A 22682-nucleotide genomic window follows, 5' to 3' on the forward strand; every position below is an offset into this window, starting at 1 on the left:
CTCTGTGAACCCTAACTGTATGTAAAAGGCTGTATTGCTAGCAGCAAATCTAATCTGTGTTGCCAGCTGAAAATCCAGTACATATAGATATATCTGGGAACTGCTTAAGAAACATGCAGATAATATTCTATCATAAAAAATTCTTAAACAGGACCTTGGCTATTATATTTCTCACATTTTAATTTTGAATGGCAAGGGTTTTTGTCATGTTGCATATCCAGCTTTCTTTGTCTGCAGAATAAATGCATTGATGCTCTATTGATGCCCTATGTGACATTCTATTAAACCTCTGATATTTCTTTTCTGTTATCAACAGGCTAAACTCACAATGACATTCTTTGACAGGCAGACTTCCTAATTTTCAAGGCCTGGACTTTGCTAGTATTGTCATGTTTGAATAGCCATGAATTGCTGCCATTAGAATTTTAAGTGACATGATGTTATTACTGGTATGCTCTTTAGTTTAATTTACATGTTTTATCAGCTATATATACTGAAGCATTTTTCTTTGTATTTTCCTTTATTACCAGAAGTAAAAAGACAGCCACAGTAAATCCCTGTTTTAGCTGAGTTTAAATACTATTTCCTCAATATAGAGCAACAAACAATTTCTGTGAATCATCTGGCTGACAAGGTGACTTAGTCTCTGACAGGTCTTAGAAAGTAAATAATTTTTGGCCCAGTGTTTATTATATCTAACACTATTGGATGCTTTTCTCTTGCAGTGCTGAATGTTTCACATGTATCTCATGTTCTTAATGCCAGATTTATTTTTGGAATTTCCTTGCCCTCTGCCCTTCCAGAGTTATCTATGCTGTCCTGCATTTCACTGCTTGGTAAAAGTGCAAGACTAGGCTGTAGCCATCTGCAGAGACAGAGCAATCATCAAGTTTGGGAGGCTACAAATTGTTTTCTATTAATGAATATTCTCTGCAGTTTTCACAGAAGACATCTTTGCCACAGGCAGTTCTTAGTGAAGTGTGTGTAGGAGAGTCCCATGGACTAGAGCAGCAATGAGTCCCTAAAATAACAGCAGGGATTGCTGTTTCATAGATGTGCACAAATAGGCAAACCAAACAATATCATAGGAGGATGGAATGCTTTAGGTTGGAAGATCTTCAAGATCATCCAGTTCCAGCCCTCCTGCCATGGGAAGGGACACTTTCCACTATACCAAGTTGTTCAAAACCCTGTGTAACCTGGTCTTGAACACTTTGTCCATATTCAAGACAAAAGTGTTAAATAGCACCAGTCCCAGTATCAACCCTGAAGAATGACACTTGTCAGTGGGTTCTCCCTGGACATTGAGCTGTTGACCACAACTCTTTATGTATGACAATCCAGTCAATTTCTTATCCACCAAATTGTCTGTCTGTCTCCAATCATCCATGCCTTTCCAATTTGGGCCAAAGCTAAAAAAATTTGCCAGGCACCATTTGCACTTAGTGAAGCACATCCATATTGGATGCCATCAATCACTTCCTTGTTTTCCATTTGCCTTAGCATACTTTCCAGGAGGGTTTGCCACATAACCTTGCCAGGTACTGAAGTGAGACTGCTTGGCCTGTAGTTCTCTAGGTCTTTTTTTTTCTCTTTTAAAAAATGAGGGTTATGTTTCTCCTTTTCGAATCAGTGGGAACCTCACTAGACTGCCATTACTTCCCAAATATGATGCATTGTGGCTTAGTCACTTTCTCAGCTGGTTCCCTCAGGACATGCAGATATATCTCATCAGGTCCCATGGACTTGGGCACTTTCTGTTTCCTTAGAATGGTCTTAGACATAATCTTTTTCCTACAGCAGGTAGTTCTTCATTCCCCAGTCCCTACCTTTGCCTTTTATGACTTGAGCAATGTGTCTGGAACACTTGCTGGTGAAGACCAAGACTGAAAGGTTATTGAGTACCTCAGCCATTTCCACATGTCCTGGATAACCAGGTCTCCTATTTCCTTGCTCCACATTTTCCCTAGTCTTCCTTTCATCACTGAGGTACCTATAGCAACTTTTCTTGTTGCTCTTGATGTCCCTGACCAGATTTAACTCTATCAAAGTTTTAGCTTTCTTAACTTGGATGCTGGCTGCTTGTACAATCTCTTTCTATCACTCCCAATATACCTGCCCTTGCTTCCACCCTCTGTAAGATTCTTTTTTCTGTGTTTGTCCAGGAGTTCCATGTAGGCCTCCCAGCATTTTTGCCTGATTTTTTCTTTGTCAGAATGTTCTTCTGACAGAATGTTCTTCTGAGCTTGAAAGAGGAGGTCCTTGAATACTAACCAGTTTTTTTGGGCCTTAACCTGCTGAATTCTACTGCGCAGCACAGCTATAGGACCTGGTAACTTGCTTAAGTTACTCTTCTTGCACAATGAGAGTGTGTGCAATTACTTGTACAAGTGATGTCTTCATAAAGCAGAAATAGCTGAGAGGGTTTCACTCTGTGAGACTGCTGCTCATCCCAGGAGGAAGATGCTCTCTGATAGAGCAGTACCTGTGTCCTTCCTCTGGTCTCCTCTCTGCATATCTGATGCACTGGTGGGGTGTGGGGCATTATTTGATCTGTTTTGCAACAGCTTTAGGACTTATCTCAATAATAGAAAATATTGAAAAACTAAATTGTTTTAAAATAAATTTAACTTTTTCATATGGAAAAGTTTTCCATATCATGTTCTAGCTGTGATGGTTTGAGAGAAATAGTTTGTGATGAGAAATTACATCTTTCTTTACTGTTTTGTACAAAAAATAGACAAGATGTGGAGCATGCTGAGCCTTCTCTAAGCTTTAAAATAGAAATAGATGTCTTCAGGCAATGAACTATTCAAGAATAATTGTTTAGAAATTAGCTTATCTAGGTTAATCGATGAGAGGATTTAAGAGGGATGAGTAGCACCACTGGTGGGAGGAATAGAGAAAGGGTTGTAATTCTTCATTAAGCCTGTATATTGCTCCATACCAAAAGAACACATGCAGTCAATAAAGGTGAGCATCACTCAGCTATCAAAGAGAAAGCATTTTTCAGGAAGCAGAAGAGATAAAACCCCTTGAGGGTGAACTGTGAAATACATTAAAATGACAAATTGGAGGATTAAAATCATAACTCTATCCACTATTGAAACTCCTAGACTCTGAGAAAGCATTAATTTTAAGATCTATCACAATTATGTTTTCAAATATCTTCCTGCTTCATGTCTTACTGCTCCACATTTTCTTATCCTTTCTATTTCTCTTTTGGTTCCATAAACCTCTGAAGATGTTAAAAACAGGAGAATAATATTGTCACCTCTCCCCTTCCCAATAACTTTCTCTATGCAGGTACTGATTACACCATTTTTTCAATCCAAGTGGTCACAAAATTATGTAGAACTCAACATTTTTCTGAACTAAGGTGAAGTTGTTTAGTTTGAAGAATGTCACTGGCTGAGAACTGGTGCTAGATCTGGCTAGAAATCCTGCCTACTGTATTTTTGGGCTCTATACCAATTGCCTAATGAAGTCTATTATGGCTTCCTACAAATTTTATTTCACTTTCCAGGTTTTTTTTCTTCTTATTTTTTTCCCTAAATTTTATTTTATTTGCTAAAGCAATTAAATGAAATCTATAAAAATGCCTGTTCTGGTTTTGACTGGCATGGAATTAATTTTCTTAGTAATAGCTACAGTGCTGTGCTTTGGATTTACTTAAGAATAATCTTGATAACACACTGATGTCCCAGTTGTGGCTAAGTAGTGCTTATCCCCAGTCAAGGACAGTTCCTTTTCCCAAGCTGTGCCAGGGAGCAGGAGCACAAGACACTGGAGGGTGTGTGAGGGGCATAAGCACAAGAGCTGACACAAACTGTCCAAAGGGGTATTCCATACCACAGAATGGCACACTCAGTAGAGAGTTGTCCAGTTACCACCAATTGCTTCAAGGGGATGGGCTGTGGCAGCAGTCAGCAGGTAGTGAGCAATTGTCTTATAAATAATCTGTTCATCTTCCACTGTAGAAGAAAAATATAGAATTCATTTATATTCCACTTCCTTTATCTGTCATTCATTTTCATTAATATTATAAATAATAATAGTCTTATTTGCTGTCATGATCATTATTAATTATTTTTATAATATTTTTTTCAAACATTTAACTGTTTTTATCTCAATCCACAAGGTTTAGTGTTTTTTCCTGATCATTCTTTCCCTCTAAGGGAAGGTATGGAGGAGTATGAGATGGGAACCACATGGTGTTTAGCTGCTGGCTGGCATTAAACCATATGCAAATATTTCCCAGTGTACTAAATCCACATGCTCTGGTAAATATTATGTTGAAATAAGAAGTAAAATAACTCTGATCTGCTTAGGAAATTCAGAAACCTGCCAAATGGAGTTTGCTCAATTTTTCCCTAATAGATCAGATATTTCTGATTACAAAAAGGATTTGTAATTTTTCAGTTATTGACTCATGATCAGCGGCCATCTTCACTGTGAAGGTCTGGGCATCTTTTACCATCACCGCCAGCGAGAACATCTCTGTCCTTTAGCTTTCATGAAATGAAAGCGAAATTGATTTATAGTCACTGTCACTTCCCTGTAGACCTAGAAGGGTCTCATGGAAGGCATTCAAAACCTGAAGACACCCTCAGTTTTGTTGGCAGAAATTGTGTCAGGCTTGGTCTAATGTCAGTCACTTCTCCTCAGCTATGGAACTAGCACAGTCAGTGGTGAAAAGTGACCAAAGATCAAGCATACAGTACAAAGAAACTAAATAAGAAAAACAATATCAAAAAAAAAAAAAAAAAAAAAAAAAATCTGTCCCCCTCTCCTCCTATTACTCTTTGGACTTACTGGTGGTTTAAGTTTTTTCCTTTAATGAACTTTGCTTACGTTATGCAGATGGTTGGATTATTTCCTCTGATTCTCTCTTCTTCTTGAACCACAGATTCCTGTTCTTCTGAATCTGAGTAAAGATCCAGATGTTAACTTGCCTATGAAACCATTAATCTTCTCATTGGCCATGGGTGCATGCCTTGGAGGTAAGAGTTTATGTGAGAAAGCCGATGTAAGGTAACAGCTGTGCAATTGTTGCATGTATAAACTGACACAATAGGTTCAATCATTTTACTGTGCAAGGCATATGGAGAGCCTGATTCAATTCCTTTGATTTCAAAGCACTCCTGGATGAAGATCCCAGTGAGTTGCTGCTACTACAATAGGATTTTTGCAGTCTGTGTTTGAAGTCTGTATCTGCATAATCTACAGACATACATAGAAACAGTCCAGATGGTGCTTATAGGGTTCTGATCTTTTGTGAGAGAATAGACAAAGATACATTTGGCTTTCAGAACAGAAAGCCATCATTGCTCATTGAAAAGATGCAGAAAGTATATAATAGCTAAGATCTGAATGCTTGATTCAAAATCTGCTGAAGTCACTGGAAGCTTTTCTGGCTGGTTCTGGATACAGAAATTATTTCAGTATCCATTTGCTGACCTATTTATTACTCCTCATTGTAAGGAAAATACTTTTGAAGTATTTGTGAAAAGTACCTTTAAATTAAATTTTTTTTAATTAAAGAGGTAGCATGTATGCCCTGGATTTTGTCTATATTTTTTTATAAGAACAAAAGAGAATAGCAATCCAGTAGCTTTTAAATTAATACTTCCAAGGATTTTTTTTACATTTTGGAAATGGCTTGTGAAGATATTGCAATACAATGTTTCCATATAGCAAGTCCACTAAGTGCCATTAAAACGTGTAAGTTTTAAATGAGAAATAAAGTTAGTACTATTTTTTTACTACTTAGAATTTTAATGCAAATTATTTTGTAATGGCTGTTTTGATGCCTAAATATTTAAGTAGTTAAATTTTATAAAGTTATAATTAATAATGTGTTGTTTCACCATGGATCCACCTCTTCTTCCCCTCCATGCCCCTCCAAACAGTTCCTGTGACTCCACAGGGATAACTAAAACCAGTTTTGTGTGCAATACAAGTTCAGGTTTGTTTATTCAGCTAAGTGATTGCTACTACAAGTGACCTTAATACCTAACAATTATTACAGTGATGTAATTTACAGATTGAATTTTAAGAGCATGTTGCAAAGGCAGGACAATTTCACACCAGTTATTAATTTGAGGAATATCTCTTTGTGCTTGTCATTACTCATCATTATATTGTGATTTTAATCTGTTTCTCTTTAATACCAGTGATTGAAATAATCAGCATATCTTCATATGGATATTTACCATAAAAATATTGTACTCAGATTTCTTAGAGGTCTTTTTCAACCTAAATGACACTATGATTCTGTGAATTTGTTGATCACTGAACATACTCTCATTTCAGTAAATTTTCAGATTAAAAAAAAGCATAAGGAATATAAAATTAGTCAGATTACGCTGACATATTCTGAGTTGGATGCCCTTTATCAGCTTTGGAGTCTTTACCAGTCTCAGCTGATTTTCCTAAACTATAAGTTATCATTTTAGCCCGAATTCCTTTAATTTGATTTGCTGAAGGGCTGCCTGGATTTTGAGAGATTTCTGTGTGTATGCAGTATGAGACAAAATTAAAAATGTAAACAGTAGCATGGGAGCAATTTGAATTTAAAGAGATTAGAGATACATACAAGGTGCCTAGGTATTCAGATCCACACAAATATTTGGATAAAAGATTAGATCATTATTAGCAAAAGCTTAAACTTTCCTGACTGTTCCCTATTAGCATAAAGCTGAGCATATGATGAGTTATACTGGCAAATGTCTTCTAAGGAGTGTTAGGCTGAAATTTAATATGCTTCTGATTTTCCATTGATGAAAAGCTAGTGGACAGGAGCTTATTGTTGGAGAATAAAAAGTGTGTGAAAGGAGGTGTTGATGGTCCTTAAAGATTATTTCCAAAAGAGAAATCCCATCATCCCTGAAGTGTGTAAAGGAATCCTCAAGGTAGGCTAATGCAGTTGCAGAAGGAGTAGATGACAATGATATCATTACTGCCTGGTGCTTTGGGCAAAAGATTGGATCTTATCACTGCTTATGCAACCAAGGGAACTTGACAAACAAAATATTTTGTAGAAGAGTCTTATGAAATAATACATTACAACTACATATTGTAGGGTTAGCTGTTTACTACATAATGCAGAACTTCATTTCTGGTAATTTGATAACATTTCTGTAGTTCAGGGCAAACACTGCTAATGTGTCTGTAAAGGGAGCATCAGCATTTGTGCCTGTCTTGGAAAACAGCATCCATTTTCTCCTAAAAAATTTCCAGTGGTTTCAATCACTTTATTCCTATTGCCACAAAGTGCACAGGCAGCTACATATTTGGAAGATGATAGAATGAGATAAGGTAGTAATTTTCCTTCATTGCTTTAGCTGTGTCCTGGAAATGAAAGAAGGATGGAGTCAGTCTCAAATAAGATGAAAAGACCTTTGATGGTATAACTGTCACATTGTTGTCATTGTCTCCCCAAAGAGAGCTGCTGCTGCTGCTGCTAAATTTCTGTCTTTCATATCCTGGTGCTCAGACAAAAGGAGTAAGGGAATATCACAGAGATGCTCTTTATTCTGTGAAATGTGTCTCTGAAGGTGAGAAGGGATGAAAAATCCTGTCTCTTAATCAAGAAAGCCAAGGACAATGATGACCATGATGAGTTCCTGGTGAGAGTGTCACAGTTTCAAATTCTTTGGGTATTGCTCATAGTTGGCCTGTTATTTTTGGCAGAAATTTTCTTGTTCAGGTCAGATCAATCTTACACAGGTAAGAAATAAACATAATAATTTTCTGGGAGATCTGGTTCTAGAAATTTAGTTCTATATTTGTCCCAGGTAACTTTAAGAACTTAAGTAGTAAGTAGGAGTCTGGCTGCCCCAGACTCTCTATTTGGTGATGGAGATATTGGTACAACCAATGTGTTTATTATTCATCCACTGAAATTGCCAGATGATCTCTGCAGAGCCCCTCATGTGACTAAGAGGAGTTCCCAAAGACAGGTGAAGTAAATTCAGGCTTTTGGGGATTTTGATTAGTCAAATCTTCTGGATGCGGAACAACCCTATTACCTCGCATCTTCCTGGATGTTAGTGGTCAGGCTGACTAAGTATCTATAAATATTGTGTGGCTAATGGAGTTTTTTAAGCATGATCTACCAGTATTTCAATTACATGTTAACAATGAAGGGAAAGAAAGCAGGAAATATAAAAGGTACTAAAGGAAGTAAACAAGGAAGGAACTTATAGGGTGTTTTGAAGAATCTGAATTGCTTTAGTATGAGAGGGCTCTGACTAAAGCTTCATTCGTTAGTGTTTTGTATTCTAGTACTTGATGGAATTATAACACTCTGGAGACTGAGTTTTATGCAGACCTTCCTATACTGTCTAGGGAATGCTGAAATTCTGGAGAGCAAATGAAGGTTGCTAGCTACAGCAATTCCAGAACAAGAGGAACTTTAATTGCACTTTTTATTTTGGCTCATGACTTTTAAAAGAGCATAAAATAAGGATTCAACTTAAATTGATAAGTGTACAGTCAGAAATTCACCTGTTAAGATTGTTCAATTGTGTAGAACTAGACTATTTGCTGAGCTCCAAGGTTATAGCTAAAATATTATTTGAGGGGTTTTTATACATTTGACATTTAAAGAACTGGCATTTATTTGCCTTTTTATATCTTTCTCTCTTTTTTTTTCATGTTATAAACAGTATGCCTTTAAAAAAAAAGGAAAAAAAATCAAATTAATTTGTGAAAGTTCCTACCTTCTGAGATCTCAGTTGATAACATAGAAAAGTGCAAAAACTCTGCTGCAGTGACTATTAATGTGGTCCAGAGGGGATATTTTTTACAATGTATAGTTTTGTGCTATTTTCCATCTCAGTATATTTTCCTGAAGGACAATACCTGAAAGTCATTACTGTTACAATTCTGAAGAAATAGGAAGTTTCTAGGATGCATTCAGGTGTGCTATTCTGGCCACATAACTCAGTTGTAGACTCTATGTCAAAACAGGAGGCAGGAAGAGAGGACTGCTGGCACTTTTCTTCTAACCTTACAGGGTCAAAACCCAGGTGTGAATAAAATTCATTATCCACAGGACATTGTGCTAATTATAGCTATTACAGCTATCCTACAGTGTAGCTAAACAGTGGGAGTTCTCTCAATAGTCCAGTGCTGTAGCTATTCTGCTCTCAGCAGCCCTTCTTATGTCCCTGGTGCAGATGGGGCCTTGCACAGTGGAGTATCACTGATTTATTATTCCTGCTGATTCTGCTCAATAATATCTTAAACTAGGTTTAAAGCTTCAGACACACTGAAGGTATAAAGCTAAAAATATTGTTTATATTCATAAACCAACCCTCCTTCTCTGCAATATGAGGAAAAGTTATATCCTTCAGAAAGCACAAAATATAATAAATATATGATAATTAACATTATAAAAAACTGTAGCTACTTTACTGTTATTTTATAGTTATAATAGATCAAATTTGTATAACACTTTTCAATTTGAAAGATTAAAAATGTCTACCAAAAATTGAATGCATGGTATAAAAATATAACTGTTATTTAGGAAGGGTACTATTCAGCTTTGGTTTTGAAATTTATTGTTTTATAACATGTGCAGTTGAAACTGTAGGAAAATTTTTGGTAGAGACCTTATACCTACCTGAGCTCGATTTTAACCCATGAATATTGGAATATCCTATTGGTTCTAAAAGATTCTTTTTATGACAAAAAATACTGGGGGTCAGTTCTATGTCTTATGGGCAAGACCGTCCAGATTCAGATAAATATTTTTTTTATCAATATAAAACTCAATCCAAATCAAAGGGTGGTATTGTAGAGAATGAGAGCAATCTTTCAAAAGGTAAAGGATGTTGCTGCTCTTGACCTTGAGAGGCAGGCAAATCAAATAGGGAAATTTAGGAAACACCTCACGGTTTTTATTTAAAGACCTCAGGCCAGTCTTTAGCAGCATTATACCTTTAAATTGTACATATGTAGAAGCACGTTTTTTATATGTCTTCCACTAATATTTCATTTACTTTCTAAATGTACATTGCATTGTTTCTATGATGTTTGCAGTGATGGAAATGAATCCAACAGTGGCTGCTGTCCAATTAAATGGTAGTACTCTTTTCTTGTTCTTAATGATGAGCTTATTCAGATGTTACCTGAAAGTTTTTGGGTTTTGTTGTAGTATGAAAAACATTGGATATAAGCATGATAACTCTTTTCATTCAATTAATACCTGAGAGCCCAAACTGTCCTCATGCTGTTTTCTGTAAGAGCCAGAATCTGTAACCTTCTATAAAAATCCAGTTGCTCTTTTCCTTAGCTCTTTCATTACATTCAAACTCTGAGATATCTTCATGCTTTTTCAGTGTGAAGTTCTTACAGTCCAGCAGTGCTGAAAAGTCCTTGGTGTGAGACCCAGGCTTGTTTCCAGACTCTCTGCAACTAAAGAATATTATCTAAGATTGCCAAAGATTGTCTCCTGTGGTATGGAAGACATGCAGAAGAAAATTTTGAGCCTAAAATGTAAAACCAGGAAAAACTGAGTGTGTCCATTTGACAGACATATCTTTATCTTTATGAAGGAAGGCAGAGACATATCAGAGACAAGTTTGGGTTTAAGATACTGAGTTAATATGGAGAATAGCCTCCATATTGAATGGAGAATAACCTCCATATTGCAATGGAGAATAATCTCCATATTGAAACTAGCAATTTTTTTTCAGCAAGGACATTTTTTCTAATCTTGGCAGACATGCATATGTAGATAGATACATGCTATTAAGGGTGAAAAATGAAGCATATGGGTAAAAGATACTGCTTCAGCTGCATTGATGAGGATTTATAGTTTGGATTGTAAGTCTTAAACTTTAAACTGGAAATAAGACAGCTACATGTAATATGTAATATTGATTTAGAAAATACATTTATACCAAACAAAAAAAAAATCACTTGATTATGATGCTAACATTACTGACAACTTTGAACTGCTTCTATTAAGGGTTTTCAATATGTGTAAAATAACTGCAACCTATAAAATTCTGCAAATTAGAGATAGGATAATGATCAGACATGGCATTGGGGCTCCTATGAAGTATATGTGGAGATGCATTTAATTTTCTTTACTTGCTTTGTGCATTTCTTTATCATAAATGACAGAAGGTTCTTTTCAGAAGCCTTAGCCACTTCTATTTTCAGAATTATATGGAATAGGCAAATGATTTTACTGGATAGGTGAGTTACTGCAGTATGAGAACACAGACTCTGAATAGCTGTAAGCAGAAGAGCTGTATTCAGTTAGAAGATAGCACTTGGAATATCAGACAGAACAAGGAAGGGAAGCTATAGCAGGACTCAAAACACTTAAGTGCAGAATATAATACTGGATTATCTACATTTTTTTTCCTCAGCAGACACTTTCCAGGCAATGCCCCCTCTTCTTCATGTTGAGGAGGAAAATAATCTTGCAATATTCATATTGATTTATATTGACAAATCAGATACTCTGTATGACACTAAGGAAAGTTATAATTATGCTCTAGATATTATTTATATAAATATTGATAAATCTATTTAGCACAGTTATCTTCAAATTATATTATCATAAAGCTGAATAATGTATTCTTATGCCAGGTTTCTGCATATGAAACATTTTTTCAGTATTTGCTCTCCATTAACATGAAATGTGGCAAAGATGTGAAACTGAGACATAGTTTTAGTCTTTAAATCTAAAAATCAGAGATGAAATAGGTGCAGCATTAAAGTATGAAATGTGTGCAGTATTAAAAGCATTAAGTGAAAGCTACTTGAATATGTATCTCAGGGCACAGGGGAATGGTGTGTCAGACAGCTGGCACTATCCATCATTATAATAGTATTTTTTACACTTTCACTGGGTAGGTTGACTCTGAGGAGAAATGTGGCTTTAGTGGTCACCTCAGATTTTATGTATTTTTTACAGATGTCTGGATTTCATAGAAGTTTATGAATTTCTTTAGGTCACTAAAGTAACAAGTGCAGGATGTTCAGCGACTCACCTTATTTCACACTTCTGGTAGAAGAATGGCAAATTTAAATTTCAGCTTTTCCTCTCTTAGCAAAAAGGAAACAATGAGCATTTACTAGTGTAATTCTTATACAGTTATAATTCTTATAACTGTCCTGCTGGTGGTGTTGTAGTGATAAATGTAGGGGTTTGTAGAGAAAAAGTGGTAAATTTCACTTGACTAAAAGCACTGGGTTGAATGCAGTTCAATGAAGTTTTTGATAAATGAACTCAAAACTTTCATTCATGTTCTTTCCTTTTTTTTTGCCTATTATGTCCATGTTTATACATTTATGTAGAAATATACCATTCAAAATGTTTCAAAACAGTAAAATAAAAAATGTTGGAGTCACGAGACTGCATTTTATCACAAATAAAAATAAGTTTGTGCATGCCTATGACTTGATGTCCCTTTTAGGGAATGCTACTGTTCAATTGGCCTTGATTCTCCTCTTTATTGATGACAACATTTGATTATCTGGCTTAATTAATTTTTACACATAAAAAAGATTAAGTTATTCAAGTCTTGCCCATTATTAGAAGGTATTCAAGACTTGTGGACAGTGACCAGATGAATATAAATGTGGTTTTCTTTTTTTTATTAATGAGGCAAATCTCTATTACTTTTGTGTGAAACTGAAAATTTATCAAAGCTATAAAAGCTATCTTCTATAAGGCTAATGAAAATCAGAACTGGTCAATGTTCATTTCGGCAGACAGATTTGTTACATTTGCTCAGCCTGTGCTTTAAGTAGAGAATATGCTGTGGAAAGGAAGCCAGGCACATTAGTCTGCCTTTATTTTTACAATATAAATTCTGCACAGGATTTTCTTTTAAAAATGCCTTGGAAGCATTTTTGGAGCTGACTTCCTTCAGTAAGTTTTACTTTGACACTGTAATGGAATGGTGCAAAAAGCAGGGCTGATAATCCTCAGCCCTAAAATTATTCATGATTGTGGAAACGTTGTTTTAGAAAGAGAATCCTTGTCTGGACAAGGCAGAACAGTTGTCCTGTGTAAAACTGGGCCTGCCACATGCTTGTTAAAGGCTAGGGAAAAGCTGTTCTCAAACCTTGTGCTGGCACAAAAATAGGGTAGTCTTTTTACTTCTGATTAGCTGAGATACAGGAGAGAGAAAATGCAGAATGCTTCTTGGTTAAGCACAGGTATAGCTTGTTCTCCACTATCAGGGCATATGGAAGGGAAATGGTATGTAATGCTCACAGCAAAACAAACTTTTCTGTTAGCCATATATGGGAACCCAGGGCAAAGGGAATATCCCCCTGTCTACCCTGGGGTGCTCTGACTCCCAGGAAAACACTGATTTTGACCCTCATTCATGGAGAAAACTTCCAAAGCCTCAAAGTAAACTAGAAACCAGAAAAGTGTGAAATAGATTGTAGAGATTGTAGAGAGTAGTGTAGTATGTGACATGGGAGAGAAATTTATGTTTTAGGATTTTTAGTATGTTATGGATGGGTTCAGGATGGAGGATACAGAGTGTTGTTTTAAATTCCTTTCTTCTTTCTTCCTCTTTCTTCTTGGATTTAAGTGGTATCTTGTAATTGTGTAGAAAAATCCGCATTGCGGGTCTTTAGGGGTCAGTCATTGGGTTAGAAAGAGAAATAATTTATGTGTCACTTCTTAATTGGGTAATTTAGTTTTTGATTATACTTAAAAAGATCTTGCAGCATGGGGTTGTTGGCCATTTTTGTGCTGTTTTTACACGTGCAAGGTCTGGGCGCAGACAGTGCGTTGAAGTTTTGGTAAGATAACAATAAACAGAAGCTGAAGACTGAAAAAATCCAATGTGGCTCTCCTTCCTGACACAGAACTGCCAGGGTAGCCCCCAGGGATTGCCTGATGTGGGGCCTGCAAATTCATCTGCTTGGTTGTTACCCAAGGTATTATCGCTTTTATATTCAAGGAAGTTACTGGTATGATGGCTGCTCATGCTAGGCCAAACAACTTTATTAGTGATAATACCTTCCCTTTGATTTCTCAGTGCTTTGAATAATAAACACTAATCCTGCCAGGCACTTCAAGGTGATTCTCCAAGCGAACATATTAACACAGCAAACAAAAGGGTTAAGCTTGCTCTTGAGGGGGCATTACCAAAGGGACTCCTGAGAATTAACAGCATTTAGATATAATAGATGTGCTGCTGACAAGTAAAAATTAACATCTGAAGATGAGGCTTGAAGTCATTATTGATTCAAACTCCCATTTCTTACTGTGATTCTAATCTGATTTCCCAGCCCCTTCTTTCAGTAAACCTAGTTGGTTCTCCCAGCACTGATTTTCAGTGCATTTCAGGTTATAGTGACTTGAGAAATCTCTTTCTACTGAGGAAGAGGCTGTCTGGGCCCATGAGAGGTGCATTGTGTGTGGGTGCAAGGCCTGGGTTCAGATTTGGCAGTCTCTGAAGGAGCCTGCAGCAAAGGGCAATAGCAGAGTGCTAGGTTGTGAAGAAGCAAGTACAAATGGAAGAAGAAGTCTGGAAGAAGCAGGTCTGGTAGATAGTACAGGTATCAAATCAGGCTTACCAAACCTTGTCAACATCTTCTGGCTTGTAGTTCTAAGTTAGCTGGGGATGAAGAGGCATATTTTAATGTGTGGCGCCTGGACAATTCTTGATAGATTTATTCTTAACTAAAACTCTTAAATACTGCCTTACACTAGGGGTTGATTTCACATTCCCTAAAGATATTCAAAGTTATTTGCCTTGAGAAATAAATTCTTGTATCACCTTTTCTAGACAGAAGTAGTAGAAGGCCTTCTACTTAGTTTCTGAAATGATTGTGTAAAGATAGGGCACCTCCATGGAAGAAGGATTATGATCTGTGAGGATTCCTCTGTTGTAGCATAAGCAGCTAATTAGAATTACTATTTTTTTCATTAAGAAAAAATGTCTCTCTTGATTTCATGCTTATGAACTATTAAGCATAGTTAATATTGACAGCAGCACATGTAGTCTGTCAAGAAAAAAAGGAAGAACGGATATTCAGAATAAAATGCATTACTTACTTCACAGATATCACATACTGCTGACATTAGAAATATTACAATTCATTGTAGTGAATCCAGTTTCTCAGTACCCCCCTGCTTTGTGATAGGGAGTGAGTAGGAGTCGTCAACAAAGTTACAATAGGAGTCCTCAAAACAGATTGGTTGTTGCAATGTGTTGATACAGTTGACCAATGTGTTACTTTGTTTTGAGCATACAAACAAGCAAGCAGGACCCTTTTTAAGCTGAATTGTTCTTAAGATAGCAGATGATGGGAAGATGAAGTCAAGACTGGGTGAAGTCCTAAAAAAATGTCTATTCTTAATTTGCATCAATCACAATGAATTTAATGTATCAGTTTCTGTTTACATTGACTTAGGCTTGAGTTTTCCATGATTCAGAGGATTATGGTGTTGCTATTTCACTAGAGTTAAACCCGTGCCATGGAGACAGATGTTCCTGGGAGGTGAAACAAAAGTTTGCTTCTGTTGTTGAGTGCAGTTCTTTGAAGCCTGCTGAGCCAGTGCCTAATTAAACTGCATACATGCTCCAAACAAATGAAAAAGTGATGCTGTTCCTCACAGATAACATTTAAGGTGACGATTTCTTCTCAAGTGAAATCTACTTGGGGAAATCAATTCACTGCTGAAGCAGAAACTCTTTCCATAATACTTCATTATATGAAGGCATTACTGTAGCCCATGCAGTATAGGAAAGCTCGTGCTGTTTGGAGATCTCAACTGTATCTAGTCAGAGCCATGGGACAAGCACAGTTTCAGTCTCATTTCTTTAATTTGAAGCCAGAGCTATATTCCTTGTATGCAGTAACATTATTCTGAGAGTGATGGCTGGTTGTGCTACACATAGAGAAGAAAACTCTTATGAAATGTTTGAATGTTGTAGAACTAGTGATTAGTTTGGAATTGAAAATTCCTGAAGTGTTCCTTCCTGACTCCTCTAATTACATCAACTGTATTCATTTGTTCTGTTTTCACATTAAGCCACACGCCTTGTGTCTTGGCTTTCTCATGGCACTACCTACCAGGAAAACTGTTCAATTTCAGTTTTGTGTTCTTAAACATGCATTAAAGTAATTAGGATATATTTTGAAGCAAAGACAGAGAGGGCAAGAGAAATGAGCTGTGATGTTTCTAATGACTAGTGCTATATACTATTTTTCAAAGATTTCTGTTCCTCTTATGGTGTTAATCATTCCTTTTCCTGCCCACCTAAAGCACATGTGGAGGTGGTTTTCTGTGTATGAAAAGAAGCTAGGGTTACAAAAAATTCTTGGTGTCTCACAAAGGTGATCACAATAGTTTTATGATCAATAAGGATACACCCTTTTATTGATGTGCAGTTTCACCAACATCAGCAGAACATCTCAGAGACAGACAGGATCTCTGCACTGAGCTCCAACTCCTTTGCAATGTCAAAGCCTTAAAAACAGCAAGTAGGAAGCATAGCTCCTAGGGGAGCAGAAAGAAAAGGAATTTTTAAAAAACATAGAGAAAGAATTAAATATACAAAATAAAATGTCTATCTGTGACTAGAGGGAGTGGGAGTGGAGTGCTTTTCTCCTCTCAAGAAATCTCCAAGATGTCTGTGTCTTCCTAATTCCATAGTGGCATCTGCTCAAGAGCTGCTGATGAGAAAATAAAACCAGTCTATTGTTCTTAATAGGTATTGCTCAGGCTATTCACCTGAGACAATAGATACCTTTGTTCAGATCTCTACTCCAGGATGAAAATCTCAGTTTGCTGCCTAATGTGTGTTGATAATAATTGACCATCCTGGAATAAAAAGAATCATGCATTTTCTTTGGACTCAATTGGAAAAAATTTTATCATATCAGGACTTTTTATTGGAAAGCTTTGACTTTTATGAAGTCAAATAAAAATAATAATTAAAAAGTCCTGAGTGACTTTTGGAGTTTATTTTTTATTTCAGATTTGTTACTTTGTCACTATAATGAACAGCCAAAATCATCTGAATTATAGCACTTCATTTTTTTCTTTTAAATTTAAGAGTGTTATATTATTTTTTAATAATATTTTAGACATCTGCTAATTTTGTGTGCACTTTCAGGTGCAGAAGGCCATAACAGTACCATGTGTGACTACTTTGAGGGAATAATTCTTCTGCCTTTATTCTGCGATAATTTTTGGTACACTGATCTCTGGGTGACCAGAAACATTTACTGACTCAAAATAATTAATTACATTAATTGCATTTTGATCTGTTTCTCTCAAAGTCAGACCAGAAGAGTTTCCATGAAGCTAAAATTTTTAATAGAATTGAAGTAGGAAGAGTAACTACATGCCAGTGGGAGGAAAGGAAAGCTCCTGCTTAGAATATAGGATTGTTAATGTAGTGATGTATGGCAAAGGAGATGACTTACTGAAGTATATAAAAAAAATATCTCTTAGATTGTTACCTTTGTTCAAAACTTCAGTTAAAGAACAGCACGTAGGAGGAGTCACTGTCACTTCCTGAGTCGTGCCTTAGATCAGAAACATTTGCAGGAGCCGTCTGCATTGTGGAAGTCAAGTATGCAGCATGCATAAGTCTGAGGTATGACTCATGGGAATGATACAGAAAATGGGTCAGTCTTTCTGAGCTCTGAATACCTGACTTCTGTACCCTGTGAGATTGTTAAAAGTTCAAAGAAAATGAAGAAATAGATTAATTTCTGTAAAAGGCTTCGGAGAAGAGAGGATAGATGCACATTATAAATTGGCAAATTATTTTTCTTTGTTGTGCTCCTCTCATGTGGGGGCTTGTGTAAGTGTAATTTGGTAAACTTCACTGAATAAAATTATGTTGTTATTTATTAAAGAACCATGGTGATTAGGTAAAGAAAGTCTGTGATCCTTTTGCCTTACGGGAGAGATGTGAAACAGATCCATTCCCCTCCATTGTGACACTTACTGTGTTTTACTTTCTATTAAAAAAAACCCAAACAAATCTTACAAATTAGTAAATTTATCAATAAAGGAATCATTACAGTGTCAATATCAAGTTGACATTAGGAAAAAAGTGATCAATTTTTCTTAGCATCCTCAAACTCTCTCATATTTTCACCTCATCTAATGGCACCTTCTAGTTAAGTAAAACTAAAAAAAACAACAAGTTTAACTGAATGCAGGTCTCTGGTGTTATTTTCTTATTGGTGCTATGTTCCTTCCCTTTTTTTTTTTTGGCCTAAGTAGAACCAGGGTATAATACCAGGCTTATATTTCAAAGCATGAAGCTATTTATAGGATGAGGAGGTATTGACTGTATATTTCTTTCCAAGCCTATATACAACAAAAATTGATTTTTCATTTTGTAACAAGTACATCTTAGGACTTCAAGACAGAATAAGCAGAGGAGGAGTAAAAAGAGACCACAACTATAAACTGCTCTTTATTTTCTGAACTGCAGGTAATGGAACATTGATTGGAGCATCTGCAAATGTTGTTTGTGCTGGAATTGCTGAACAGCATGGCTATGGCTTCTCTTTCATGGAGTTCTTCAGGTACAATTTTAAACTTCTCATATTCAATCTGATTTTGTTTGTTTGTTTGTTTTCTCTCTTGACAAACAATGAATTTTCTAAGAAGAAAACTCTAGAGAAAGGGTCTATAAAAGATACTTGTGTTCCTAATTTGGTTTTGGCAACTGAAATACTGAAATGTAGGTGGAAGACAAATCACTTTATTTTTGTATAATGTTGATAGAATGCATGAAGCTCGTGGGAGCACAGTGGAACTCCAGGAGAAACAAAGCCTTCGAAATTCCTGCTTTGATCACCCTCAATCTTCAGCTTTGTAGAAATAGTAAATTGTTGCTTTATTGTAAAATGCAGTTTAAACCTAGTTTCTCATCTGCACCTATTCATGGATATTCTATCATCAGGAGAAACTGGAATGTCCTAATTTAGATTGAGTCGATTTTTATTCCATGACCCCACAAGTAAACTATGTACTTAAAAGTAATTACTTCTTTTGGCCAGCTGCTTATCAACTATGAATGAAAATGTGATGATGAACAGCCAGTTCGGCTCAACTCAAGTTGTTGTTTAATAATTGTTTAATTAATAATTAATAGACTTTTTAATAGTGGAGTTTTCATTGCAATTCATTTATCAGCAGGTTTTCAAGGGGCAAGGTATACTTAATGCATACAACAATTTAATATTTTTCCAAATACTTCCCATTTTTGAGACAGTGGTTGAATGATGTAAGTGGAAACTGGCAAATAAGGACAAAAGACAAAGTTCAAGATTAAAGTGTAGTTGATTTAGCTAAAGCATAATTCCTTGCTCTTTCCTGCATGTTTAGGGCAAAGGATACTGTTAAGCTCACACCAATTTATCTTTTCTCTTTATTTTCTTTACATTGTTTATTATAGTTTCTCAGCTCTATCAGCTTTTTTCTAGACTGTTTACCTCAAAGCCATGTTTGAAACATGTGTTATTAATATGATTAATCAATCAAGTCTTGGTTGTAAGGATCTTTGAGACTGCAGAATGGTCTTATGTAGTACATAGTAATAGCTAACAGATTTCCTGGAAATCAAGTCCTTGCATAAAAAAAAAAGGTAATGCAGTAATAATGGGCTGGTGGATTGCACTGTTTGTGCTTCACAGATTTTGACCTTGGTATTTGGAGATTTAACTTGTAGTAGCATTAACAGTGTGTCCTCTATGTAGATTTTGTATTGAAATGTTCTTAAAACTTCTATGAGACTGAATGAGAAAATGAAGATGTAAAGCCTGGCTAATCTCTTCAGGTGTGTTTGCTGGAACATATTCTTTGGTACTGATGACAGCAAAAAGATGCTCTGAAATTGCCTTCTATACCTATGCTTCTGGTGGAAGTGATTACTGGAAAAGACTATAGCCACCTTGAATAATGATGTGAGAACAGAATCCATAGTGGTCTCAGAGAGATAGCAGTGGATATTAATTAGCAGAAAGAACATAAAAACTCACTTTTCTGGATGCCTTTTAATCACTGAGCAGGCAGATCATGAGCTTCTTTATAATTTGTGTTAGGAAAATATTTGTTTCAGTCAAATGTTCAGAAATTGAATATATTTTAAGGCTTCTCTTGGCATCAAGAGGTGTTTTGTATATCCCTTGAGGATTTTGATTTTGCTTTCTTTTATTTATGAAAGTTACCTCAAAGTATAAAGTGAATTTTCTGCATTTCTTCCCTTTTTGCCCAAGATATCTCAATAGGTTTCACATCCCCATTGAGGGGTCCTCTGCAGTGCTTCTCCCAGTAGGCACACAAGATTTTTACCCTCTCATCTTGCAAACCCCTGGAAATCATGGATGCCTTGTGTGGGGAGATGATGGCCCTCTGCTGACTGACTTTTGTTAAGATATCTTTATATCAGCCTGAGCTGGTGTTTTTCTGCCCTTCCCAAGTGTGTCTGTACAGGAAACCCATGCCACGTGTGTCCCAAGTGGTGTGCCATAGAGCACGGTACTCTAGTTCCAATACACTTCCTTCCTAGCTGCATGCTAAGCCAAATCATGCAAATGTGTTTAAGGGAGGCCTTTTCTAGAAGCAGCTATTTTCTAAACCATGTTTTGACACAGTGGTCTGTAAGAGGAATTCCAGACAGGGTTGATAATCATGTCTGATTGTTAGATCTTGATACAACAGAGGGCGAGATTCTACAGAAGCTGTGGGTTCCTCATGGCGAGAGACACCACAATGCCTCTCTGTGCAGGGAAGGAAAAAGGCAAGAAGCAGGTTCCTTGCTCTGTAAGAGGGTTCATGGGCTCATGACCTCTCCTCTGTGTGTCGTTGCACAGTGGTACTTGGCCTGGTTTGAGGTTTCTCTTTTTAAGAAGGTAGCAGAGGCAACCCAGCAGATGTGTTATGCAGTGCTATTCTGCTGCCCAGTAAGAGCTAGAGGTGACCAGGTGTGATAACTTGCTTAGAATGCTGAGGTTTTACCAGCTTGATGTGCTTCTCCCTGGAGTGCCTACCTCAGAAGAAATACTGTGCTGGGGAGCTCTGTGCATCTGTCAGAACAACAACCAATTGCTTCTTTCCCTGGATCAAGAGTCTTACTGCCTCAAGGACCTGGTCCTCCACAGATGGATGTAAGGGGAAGACAGTTCTGCTGTCCCATTCTCACCATCCAAGCAACTCAGGCCCAGGTGCTGGAAGTGCTGTGCCTGTAAGATGGTTCCAGTAGGATGGCATTTAGGTGGGAAAGATTATACTGAGAAAGAGAGAAAGGAATAGAGTTCCCTTGCTGTATTGAAGCACCTTAAAGCAGCCTGGTGTTCAGAGTACTCTGCTGGTTGGAGATACCAAGTCATATCCATGCATGCCTGGCTGTGAATGCGCTGACAAGTGTCACCAAATATCTTACCCAGAATGCATTCAGATCTTGTTCCCTTCTCTGACATTACTCATCAACACATGTACCATTTCTGTCTGACCAGTGCTCACAAGGGAAAGAGCAAGATTGCCTATGAGAAAAGATCTCTTGGTTGCCATGGAGTCTACTTCTGTTTCCAGATCCTGTGAGGTTTTTTGATTATTCATTATGTTCCACTGCAATAAAAAGATTCACATGTCTATTGTAGTAAGTTTAATTTATCACCATGAAAATATTTTTATCTTTGAACCTGTTAGACATGGTGATAGAAAAACAGAAAGGATCTCCTACTGGTTTATCAACATCAAACAGAAGAATAGGGGATATATGAGACTCATTGAATGGGGAAAGGACCTGCTGACAAGGGATGTGGAAAAGGCAGAAATTCCCAGTGTGATCAGCTGCACAAAGGCCTGCTGGAGACCAGTCACTAATGCTGCTCCCCAGGTTTCTTATGTGTCCCAGTAGTGCTTTCCAAGCTCAGCCACTTAGGGATTCAGCTTTTAACCAGCCCCAGAAATCTGAAGGCAAATAATGAGTGACTGACACTGGATGATTCATTTGCAATAACTCAAATTCAAAAGAAAAGAAAGCAATGTTATGACAAAAACAAAATTGAAAGTCGTAAGAAGAGCAAGCTCAGAATAATAATTTCCTTAAAGATGCTCTTGCATTTTTGGAATCAGTACAACCAATTATGCTCTTGTTCCATTTTGAAAACTTCCTCATCAAACTGTATTAATGTATTCTATTTTTCCTCCTCAAAGAATATGTTAGCTATACCTATATAAAATATAGGTAATCTAATTAAAATACTATTAATGATAATATTAATATTTCCTTCCTATAATATTTTCTTATCCTTCTAGTAATTTAGAGCTGTACATGATAGAGCTGAACATGATATTCCAGACACAGTCCTCTTATTTTTTTCACATTTAAAAAAGATAAGATTTATTACAGAATGTGGAGCCATTTGCCTTTTCTTTGTTAATCTAGGCAATATCAAAATCCTGTTCAATTTGCTATTCAGTGTAAAGCCAAGTCTCTTTCAGTTTTCATGTTACTTACATGAGTGTGACTATATCTGTTCTCCCCTCAAATCCTTATACTTTTCCTACATTGTGGACACAAAGACAAGTACTTAAGTTGTAAAAATAGAAAAAAATGTGAGTCCATGGGGCTTGGAAAAGAAGATAGAGAGCAGTGGGATATTTGCTGTATGTGGTCAAGAGTAAACATTTGAACAAGCAAACATCA

At 36.5% G+C, this 22682-nt stretch overlaps 1 protein-coding gene across 5 annotated transcripts in view; it reads left to right on the forward strand.

Annotated features, from left to right (window-relative positions):
* Nucleotides 1-22682, forward strand: part of OCA2 (OCA2 melanosomal transmembrane protein) — a 196448-nt gene that overhangs the window by 139540 nt on the left and 34226 nt on the right. For 3 of the 5 annotated variants that reach the window (XM_085582486.1, XM_085582499.1, XM_085582490.1), the window contains 2 exons: nt 4910-5003; nt 18459-18874. In XM_085582486.1, coding sequence (XP_085438612.1) covers nt 4910-5003; nt 18459-18745 — 381 coding nt within the window. In that variant the 3' untranslated portion in view covers nt 18746-18874. Of the gene's footprint in view, nt 1-4909; nt 5004-18458; nt 18875-22682 lie in introns of those variants that run through there. The other 2 variants (XM_085582503.1, XM_085582511.1) reach the window with 1 other exon arrangement.

Source organism: Lonchura striata, chromosome 1 (genome assembly GCF_050655825.1).
Source record: "Lonchura striata isolate lonStrDom1 chromosome 1, ASM5065582v1, whole genome shotgun sequence".
Classification (NCBI taxonomy): Eukaryota; Metazoa; Chordata; class Aves; order Passeriformes; family Estrildidae; genus Lonchura; species Lonchura striata.